This window comes from Polyergus mexicanus, unplaced genomic scaffold (assembly GCF_030449975.1).
Source record: "Polyergus mexicanus isolate NDT 795.1 unplaced genomic scaffold, iyPolMexi1.0 SCAF_5, whole genome shotgun sequence".
Classification (NCBI taxonomy): Eukaryota; Metazoa; Arthropoda; class Insecta; order Hymenoptera; family Formicidae; genus Polyergus; species Polyergus mexicanus.
The window spans coordinates 4,534,311-4,544,982 of NW_027223325.1; the positions used below are offsets into that span (position 1 = coordinate 4,534,311).

The following is a 10,672-nucleotide window of genomic DNA, read 5'->3' on the forward strand; positions in this document are numbered from 1 at the left end:
ATAAAATTATAAATAGAATTTCGTCCGAAATTCTGTAGAGAACTATAAGATAATAAATCTTACTGTGTTTACAGCGGCGACCTTTCCAAGGTTCTCTATTATTGCGTATTAAAACCACGAACATCCTGCGATATGTGACAAGGTTTGAACAATAACGCATTTCTTCAGTTTGGCTGTGCGACAGCGTTACGAAGACGATAAAAATCAAAGAAGTGATAAAAACTGATAAGCCGATTCCCTAGTAAGGGGAATTCGATAATCGCATAGATGATATCAGGTGGTGGATTGAATCAGCCAGACATTGGCCCTTTTACAGTCGTTTCGCAGACACATCGAGTTCTTGACACATAGTCTTTTCTCTTCGTAGAATCATCGTCCACGCGAAGACAATTAAGTTTCAGTGATCTCGGTGTATAATATATCTCTTTTTCGCGATATGGGATCCTTGACGATCAACAGCGAAAGCGAAGCCGAGATATCACAGGTAAGGAAATTGCAATATGGAAAAAAAAAAAAACAGAAAGCACAAAATTGATAAATTCAATTTTCTGTAATATTAAGGAAATATTAAGAGATTGAAGATTAAAAGTGTTATATAATATGTATCGATCAATATTCAATAACGAGTATTAATAGATATGAGAAAATGTACACACTACAAACGTCAATCATCACGATTCCTTTATTACATGTAAATAGACATAAGAATTATCATGTTGTTTTTGATATATCAAATATCTTTGAACTCTCTCTCTCTCTCTCTCTCTCTCTCTCTCTCTCTCTCTCTCTCTCTCTCTCTCCTTTATGAGAATTAAAATAAATCACGAAATTGTAGCCTTTTCCAATCAATTCCAATTTTATAAGCTTTATATGTTGAAAAATAACAATTCATATTATAACAAATAGAAATTTATATCAAACGTTTGAAAATCAATATTATAAAAATACTTATATGAGAAAATATAAATTGTTTAAAATTAAAATAATCAGTCAAAAAGATATGAATAATTTGTAACTTATTACATATATAGTTCAATTTTTATACATTTTTACTAAACTTTGTATTTTTGCATTGTTATGAAATGAGCACGAAAAAACGATTTTGTATGCTTATACCCCTAACAACAATTTTCTTCATAAAAGATATATTCCTTTATTTCTTCTAATCTACGCAACAAAGATTTATACATTCATATTTGCTTTGTTTCTCCTCTACGTTTATATTATCTTTTTTTTTTTCTAATAATAAAATAATAATTATAATATTTCATCTTTAAGCTTTCTCTCGATCTTCGTATTAAAAAGAAATTGATCAACAAATCGATCAAAAAATCTGTCATTAAAAAATAATGCGATAAAAAACATGAAACATTCTGTATAATTTTAAGAAAAGCATATTACATTATCACATTAAAGCTGCTAAGAATATTGAAAGTGATAATCCAAGTCATCGAAAAAAGTGGTTAAGTTTATTATCAACGACTTTTTTCTCTAATCTAAAGAGGGATGACTAATTCAGTAGCTTAAATTGACCGCAATATTTTTCACAATACGGTCATGAAAACTTTGTTACATATCGATAGTCTTGATTAACTCATTTTCATTATCGCGATTGCTACTTTTTTTAGATTGCTCACTAAAGATAGATAAGGAAGATTGATTTAATCAGTTTTAAATCCTAATAATTATCAATATAAAACTTGCGTCTAATAGAATATAGATATGCATATAAAATGTAGATATTTTTTTACGGTTGCTATTTTTTATGATATTATATTATATTACATGTTATAAGTTATAAAAAACATAAAGACTAAATTATGACATAAATTATTGCTTTATCTTTAATAATTATCACTTTATTATTTTTATTTTTACTTAAATATTTTTGTACACTGAATGTGACAAGAGAAATCAATTTATACAAAAAGAATCATATAATTGCATTAAAAATATATAAGCAATTTTTTAAATATCTTTTACATTCTTTTTTGCCTATAAAAAAAGTAATACTTTACAATATATACGATATATTATATAATCCTTCCCGAATCAGTTTTTATATAAACAGCTTTTCATATATTTTAAATGTTGTAAATATTGCATCATACGAATCATTCTGTAATTATATGTTTATATTTACGTGCATACGCAGGCATGCTCGCACAACACGGGATAATTCGTATGAAATGTGACTAATGTTTATATTTATTGTATATATGTTTTTGTCTGTATGTGTATATATGTATACATATTTGAAAAAAAACAAATATGTACTTTTTCTTTAGATGAGTAAACTGCTTTACAAGTTTAAATTTGCTCAGTTAGTATAGTACGCGTCTTTACAACAGCGGAAAATTTATCTTTTGAAAAGAAGTGAATATTTTTGAGCGTGTTGATGCGTGATTTGAAAATCGTTATATAATAATTAAGGTGAGGTACGATTAAATAAAGTTTAAGTGACGCGTTGTTGTCCGCTTGATTGCTGTGATGTTAAATTAGACATATTGGTTTAGAGTTTAGAGTTTAGAGGACATCCGGAATCATGTTAAATTCAAAACTTAAGCAACGTATCAATCTGAAATTTCTCGTCAAATTGAAAAAAAATTCTCTCGAATCTCTTCATCTATTGAAAAAGGTATACGGAAAGGAGTGTATGCCACGTGCTCGAATTTTAAAATTGCATAAGCAGTTCACTGACAATGTAGATGAAGATAAATGTCATGCGCGTCCGAGCACGTGGGAAACGGTGGAAAATGTTACAAGGATCAAAGAAAATGTCCGGAAAGACAGTTGTATGACTGTGAGTATCGGGATGATAATAGACAATCTAATATATAATAATATCATTAATAAAGAAATTCTCTTCAATGTGAGACTTTGAATTCTGCATAAAAAAAAAAAATATTATAAATGCATCAATATTTTGTTATTTAATATAGTCACAGCTAGTCTTGATTATTATTTCGTATTGAAGGAATTAGGTTTGTTGACATCGGATTTTTTATATATTAAATCTTTTGTATAAACTTTTAAAATAAGTATATTTCTCTCTCTCTACTCTGACATATTAGAGCTTTTTAATCTCATATTTTTCAAATAGAGTATCTCCCTTTTGATAAAATTCTTTTGACAAAATTATTTTCTTCACGCAAAAAATTGCATGATATATATACTTCATATGAAAAATTCAAATTTATTAATCGCTTTTGTACTAACAAACGACTATTCTGATATAGTCAATTTTTCTCCTTCGCAATTTAGCGTATTTAAAGATGTGTATCTATTTGTTACCTTCAATAATGTTATCTTTATACATGTATCTCATATGTATATATCTCCTTCCTATTTTTTCTATTTTTTCTTTTTTTCATTACTTAGCTTTTATTTTTTAAGTAGTTTCTTAGTAGTTTTTTATTTAGCATATCTAATATATTATAAAGGAATATCTTCTTGTTATAACAAATAAATAAATGAATAATTTTCGTTTTCAGATGGATGACGAGATATTCATCGAAAACGTTGAGTCATCCAATATATCTTCTGAGCACAGGACTAGATCCACTTCGGTGATAGATTCAATCGGCATTAAAGATTTGTTCACAACTTATGCAAACATTGCGGTTCCATGCCGATCCCGAAGCAAATCTTTATCTACTTTAGATCATTATGTACGTACGTACATAATGATATATACCCAGACAGCACAAGGATGTCCTTAGGACGTCCAAAGGGCATCCAGGACATACATGTAGGATATCCCATTGTAATCCTCAGATCTCCTCTGGATATCCTGAGGAAGAGTAAATGATAGCCGTATATTATCCTCTGGAGAATCCAGGGAGATCCTGTGGAACATCCTAAGGATTTTTATAGGATATGTTAGGGATATTTTTCGTATGTTTCAAGGAGCAAATTTTAAAATTTAAATATAAATTAAAATTATGTTTTGTTATTTACTGCCAATATTAAAAATCTAATATTAAAAATAGTTCACCGTTCTTTAATATTTGAGGCTTTCGTGCTGTACATGAATATTTTAGGTTTGGCTCCCGGGTTTGAGTTGTGTAATATTTTCTAAACAATCCAATATCTGAATTCCCTATGTTGGGATTGCATCAGAAATTGAACTGATAGAAAATAATTACATTTGTAATTTCCTGTCAGTTGCTCTTTGCAAGCTTTATATAATTCTCATGACCAAATCTCAAATACGAGTTCACGTGTCGCATAGCGATAAACAAACGAACTAGCGGTTGAATACTATTGTTTGTAAAGTTTTTGGAATGTTGCGAACAGTAACATTTCTCATGAAATATTAAATAAATAATAATTTTGGATATATGAAAATGTGCGCATCAAATTCAATTATTAATATTAAACGAAATTAACGTTAACAATTAATTGCACATGTATATGTCCTCTGGAAATCCAAAAGACATCCAATATAATAGACAGGGCAGATATATCCTACAGATATCCAGGGGTTATCCAGTGGACATTTATAGGATATTAATACTTATTATAATACTTAAGATTTCTAAATTATATAAAATAGCCAACACAACTAAAAATAATTATGTATGCATATTAAACTTTTATAAATATATTTATAATATCTTAAAACATCCTACAAATGTCCTGAACCGTCCTGGACATATTCAGGATGATCCTGAGGATGTTTTGTGCTGTCTGAGTATACTTACGATTAAGGCTTTTGCCCCAGACAAATTCGAGTAGATAATAATTGTATATAACATATTTGTTACAAATTATAGAATATTTTCAATTTCTGAAATAGAAGATTAAAATAAATAAGAAATATATTAAATTATACAAATATATGTTCTGACTCTTGTGTATGATTCGACTGGATTAAATCAATACCCGAGATTAATAATATTAGATTTAATTTAAACTATCAGCTTTAATTTCATGCACACAATTCTTAATAAATTTGAAGCTCCTTTTGTTAATAAAAAAACATTTGAAATTTATCTTACGTCCCTCTTGATTTCAACTGCAATTATTTAATTTAAATTGCAGAATGTTATTTTTTCTGTTGCGAACTCCGTTTATTTTCTCAGACAACGTCGGAAGAAGATCGAGAGGAAAATTTTGACAAATCAGACATCGCGGAAAGATTCAAACCCGACACAGAGAAATCAGATTTAATCGACGCCAATATTTTTCCAAATCAAAACCTAATCGATGATGACAATTTGATTGACAAGTAAGAAGAGATTATTTATTAATCTACGTTTATAAGTGAGATTCCTCCTTAGCACTTAAATCTCTCTTTATTAACATTAATATTAATTGTATGAAACAAATTTTATAATCAAGATTCATAAATATAATTTAATATACTTTCTCATTTGATTAACATTAATTTTCCTTGTTATTCTCAGACAATCTTCGACGTCTACTGCATTTATGCCTGTGTCGATAGATGCTGACCGCTATAACATGAGCCATAAAAATCGCGGCAAGTGCATAATCTTCAATCATGAGGAATTTGACTCGGGTATCGACAAACGTGAAGGTTCGACGACAGACGCGATGAGATTGCAAAAGAGTTTCGGCAATCTCGGATTCGACATTGAAATTGAGAATGATTTAAGCCATATGGAAGTTATGGATAAGATAGAGAAACGTGAGTAAATCGTTATATGACTTACCTTTGTTTTTGACTTTGGATTGTATTTTTTTTACTCTCTATCACACACATATATAAATATAAATTATACATGTTTACTTAATTAAACCCTGACGTTTAATTTCACGTGTGTTACAGTAAGCCAATATGACCACACAGATAACGACTGCCTCTGCATTATCATGCTTACTCACGGACTGCAAAATGACTTGATATGGGCGAAAGACGTCGCCTATAAATCCGAAAAAATCTGGAAGCCATTTACCGCCGATAAATGTGTATCGCTAGCGGGAAAGCCAAAATTGTTCTTCTTCCAAGTAAAGCAACTGACATTTTTTTTCAAATCGCGTTTTATTTTTAAATATTGTCGATATATTCCAAATATGTTTCTCGGATTAACTTTATTTTATTTAGCTTGCATACTTTGCTTGCTGATTTTCTTCAGGCTTGCAGAGGCGATCGGGTTGATAGCGGTGTAGTACTGTCTCCTCGCAGTTTGATACTATCGGAAGCAACAGATACCGTATCATCTTATAAGATTCCTACTCATGCGGATTTTTTAATAGCTCACAGTTCGGTTCAAGGTAAATATTATATATTTAATATTTTATTTAAATTATAAAATAGCAAGATTTATTACAAATTTTCTGTAATAATGCGATTTGTCGGACAAGGGAGGGGAAGAAGCTAAATTTGTCAAACATTTTTAATTAAGAAAAATTTTAGCAATAAAATTTTTAAGACAAAAGTGATTTTTCTAAAATACCCGAAGACAATAAACATCTTCAACGTAATTCTCGTATTTCAAGATTTTTACACTTGGAGGAATCCTGTGGAAGGCACATGGTATATTCAATGTTTATGCAAAGTCCTGGATGAATACGGAACAAAGATGGATTTGATGAGCATGTTGACATTAACAGCACGGAAAGTCGCCACAGATTTCGCCTCCATTAATCCCATAGATAAGACTATGCACGATAAGAAGCAAGTGCCGTCAGCGACGTCAATGTTAATCAGATCAGTTTACTTTCCACCAAAATTGAATGAACAATTGACTACAGCGTAAATTATCAAATCGCAAGAGATGTTCTACAAAAAGATCTTAATAAATTAGGAAAGAAATATGGTATTTTATATAATTACGTAAATAGCTATTGTAAGTAATATAATTACTTAGCATTTATTTTACTGATAAAAACAAGCTCCATATCTATAATGTATGTATATCATACGTTAAAAAAACTTTTCTGTTTTGTCTCTTTAAAAATATTAATACGTTCATTTATTTCAAATTAAAAAATTATTGCGATAACGTTGCAAGTTTATAGTAAAATTGTATTGGAATTGAAATTTATTATGTATATCCGCGATAATTTTACACAAACTGATTATAAAATTTACGAACGAAAAAGGAAACACCTTCTATAAAAAAATGATTTTACAGTCTAAAAAAAAAAATTGTTAGCAAATGTAAAATACATGTGTTAATGGCTAGATATTTATAATACGTTAGTAATATTTTTTCAAATATATAATAAGAAGAAGAGAGGGAAAAGAAGTCGGAGTTCACCGTGTCGTGAGGCGCAGAAAATTCACAAATAAGAGGAAGTGATTGTAAATTGTGTCGTAAATTATGTTTCACGCAAAATTGGAGATTTTGTGTAAAAGAATTTCTCAGTCATTGTCACGAAAATCTTTTGTGTTGTCCAATGCATCGCTCTTCCTCCTTTCTCACACTTCGTATTAATCAGCTGTGACATTCTCTCGACTCTTCCCGTCTCATCGTCTTTTCTTCTTTTTTCTTTCTTTCTTATTCTTTCCTTTCTCCTTCGTCCAACACTTTTCACGATACCTCATTGGGCCATTCAACCGAATTCGACGATCCCCCAACATTTAATTAAACGTCGATCGCCTACAGGGCGAAAACGATACAGCTTGTTGAGTGTGCGAGAATGACACCGTCCCCCATCTGTCAATCGCGCGCCACCGCAACATCGTTAACGCACTCATTATTGAGAGAAACAAGAGAGAAACTGCTATCATTGTATATAGCATTATCTTTGTTCTCCACCTCTGTAAAAAAGTGGCCAAATTTGAAAAAATCTATTGCCAATGCGGTTTCGTAAAATTATAAATTCTCAATCCCCTCTAAAGTTTCAGAAAGACAAGCGAAGATTAATATAAATTTCAGCAAACATTATAGATAAATGTCTAGAGAATATTCTGCATATTTATATAACTTTGAAATAAATTCTCCAAATTTTTTTCAATTCATCTATTAAGTTTTAAATTAAACAGAGATGTGCTGATTCTTATCACTCTCGTACGTTTAAGAGTCATCGGCGTTGACGCACATTGTGACGAACGTGTCGATCGCACCCTCTGAGAAAAAAAAACTCTGTCAAGCTCAGTCCTGAAGAACAGGGTCACGGCGTATCTGTTCAAGGTGTCGTAATTATCGTCGATCGGCCTTGCGAGAGTGCGCTTAAATACGATCGGATCTTTGCGTGGAAGGCGCGATTAATTCCTATCGTGGGCGATGAAAATTAGTACGTTACAGATATGATCATGTCGATTAGAAGAGACGTTCAATTTTATTATTACTTTCAACGACTTCCTTTAAAACGTGTCTGCGCAATTACATATCATTGTTGATTATCTCGTTTCGGAATAAGCCTCGTAGCATTGAAAAAGAAACGACTATATTCAGAACAACACGTTAATGGAAATCTTCGAAAGATTCCCAGTGACAGTACTTATGTATTAGAAAGCTCCAAACGAATGAAAATAATCAGATTTATAGACTTCGAAATATTTTTCAGAATGACACGTATTAAAGAATGAAGTAGAAGTAGAACGAGATGAGAGAGAAAGTTCTGTCATATTAAAATATTAATCGGTGTTTTAAAAGAAAGCTGAAAGATTGTAGCCTGAAATCTCCCAAGAACTCTAACTTACAGAGCGCGCATTCGGAAGCTGCGAATGGAACAGGACGAGGGTGGTGACAAGCAGGGCGAGGGTCGAACGGTTCTGGTCGCGGAGGGAGCCTAAGGACCTGGAGTTTGCGCGAACAGATCAATACGGCCGTCCCCTCTCCCCTTTATATGGACTTGCCTTCCTCTCAGTAGCTCTGTCTCTTTCTCTTTCTGTTCTCATTTCGCATCGCTTTCTCACTCTATTTCTTTTTATCTATTTATCTATTGATGTGTATACGTTTCTATCTTTCTCTTTTCTTTCTCCACTCCTTTTGTGCATCTTTTCGTATTTTATTTCCATTTTTCTAAATCTTATATTTCTAATTTATTTAACATAAAAATGATGTCTTAACTTTTAACATGTACATTCCATAAATAAAATTATCTGTTTAAAATTATTTAAGGATTTAGCTTATGTGAAGTATATTATATTTTTCTAATTTTTTTATAAAACAAACTCATAATATAATTACTATATATCTAAGGAGATCTTACGTAGTCTAAAGTAAATTTATCTATATATTTCAATATTTATTTATATCTATAATTACATCTATTTCTATTTATTTGTCCAAATTTTTCCTTTTTCTCTTAATCCTTTTTTTTTTAATCTACACTTTTTTTCTCCTCGAATTATTTATTACATGATCCTTCTACTAATTCATATTCCCTGTTGTGTTTTCTATTAATATTCTCATTCTCTATCGAATCTGCCAAAGAGTCTTCAGCTCTCTTTTGAATTCAAGCAAATTCAAGCAATTCGATTTGTTCCCGATATATCCTTGAATCTATCTATACGACACTCTGCTCGCTTTCTCATTTTCCCTTTTTCATAAGAATGTTTATGAATTTTATTAAAATCCATTTATATATTCGTTTCTCGATATCTCCACCTAGCATAGCATTGACACTGTATCCGTCACGATGAAACATTGACCCACCCAGCGTGACTGCCTTTTTCTATTTTTTCCAATCTTTCTTTCTCTCTATCCTTCTTTTCCACATTTTCTTTCTTATATCTTTTCTCTTTCTTTAAGAATCATACGTCTCCTTTCGCTCCATCGGACCCTATATTTCCCTTTTACTCGATCTCCCTCTTCTATCACGGCCCGTAGATCTGGATCAGCTCTTCCTCTCTTTTACTCTGTCACTCTTTACTCGTATATAAGGTATTCGAGAATAATTTTTACTATCTTGATTATGTGACGTTTCAGATATTTCCATATAGAAGATTTTACCGTTTGTCCTTTTTTTTTTTTTTCTTTTCTGATAATCAATATTAAATAATTTTATATAATTAATTTTTTAGTTAAAATTTTATTATAAGGTCTTTATGTTTAGCTTAAGTTTAATTCTATATATTTTTAAAGGCTGTAATTCGTGGAAAAATTTACAATTTTCAATAATTATTTTAATCATTGTCGAATGAAACAATTAGTGACTCTTATATGAAATACTACAGCTTAATCTGAGCAAAATTGAGAATCTGAAAGATGACCACTTGTCCCACTTTACGATCGATCTGAAACTTTTCTCTCATTTCTCTTCATCCGCGATTTCAACGCACAATATTTTGATCCCGCGGGATATACAGAATGTTATTTCTATATAGAATTATTCCGTTATTGATATACGATTAAAAACTAGATAATTCTACATAAAGAAAGAAATCAGGTTGAAAACTTTAAAAGGGTAAAACTATTTAATACAGACTTATGTGCTTTCGAGAAAATTAATTTCGGAGATCAAGAAATTAATAATTGTCATTCTTAATATTGAACATTTTTAATTATCTCGCGACATAAATCATATTTTTACAGATCGCAAATAAAAAAATTCAAATTATATCTAGAAAAGAATAGAAAATAATTGAAATTGTCAAGTTGTAGAATATTAAAGGATTATCTTCACATATCTTCTTTTAAATAAAGCATTTTTATTCCTGTGATAATCGATTTTTCTCTCATATAGAACCCACTTATCTTTATACCAATAATGAATCACCCTGTACATCTGTACCCTTGCGCGCGCGCTA

At 30.6% G+C, this 10,672-nt stretch overlaps 1 protein-coding gene across 3 annotated transcripts; it reads left to right on the forward strand.

Moving 5' to 3' along the window:
- The first annotated feature begins 123 nt into the window (after positions 1-123).
- On the forward strand, positions 124-6,884 carry LOC138933311 (caspase-1). 3 transcript variants are annotated; one of them, XM_070295917.1, is made up of 9 exons: positions 124-277; positions 368-484; positions 2,517-2,803; positions 3,495-3,671; positions 5,088-5,233; positions 5,412-5,656; positions 5,798-5,976; positions 6,105-6,243; positions 6,469-6,884. In XM_070295917.1, the coding sequence occupies exons 3-9, from the start codon at positions 2,546-2,548 to the stop codon at positions 6,726-6,728; spliced, it is 1,404 nt and encodes a 467-aa protein (XP_070152018.1). In that variant the 5' UTR covers positions 124-277; positions 368-484; positions 2,517-2,545; the 3' UTR covers positions 6,729-6,884. The 3 variants fall into 3 exon arrangements, with proteins under 3 accessions (XP_070152018.1, XP_070152021.1, XP_070152020.1); XM_070295920.1 differs by lacking the exon at positions 6,469-6,884 and having other exon boundaries at positions 6,074-6,138; XM_070295919.1 differs by lacking the exon at positions 2,517-2,803 and having other exon boundaries at positions 124-484.
- The last annotated feature ends 3,788 nt before the right edge of the window (positions 6,885-10,672 follow it).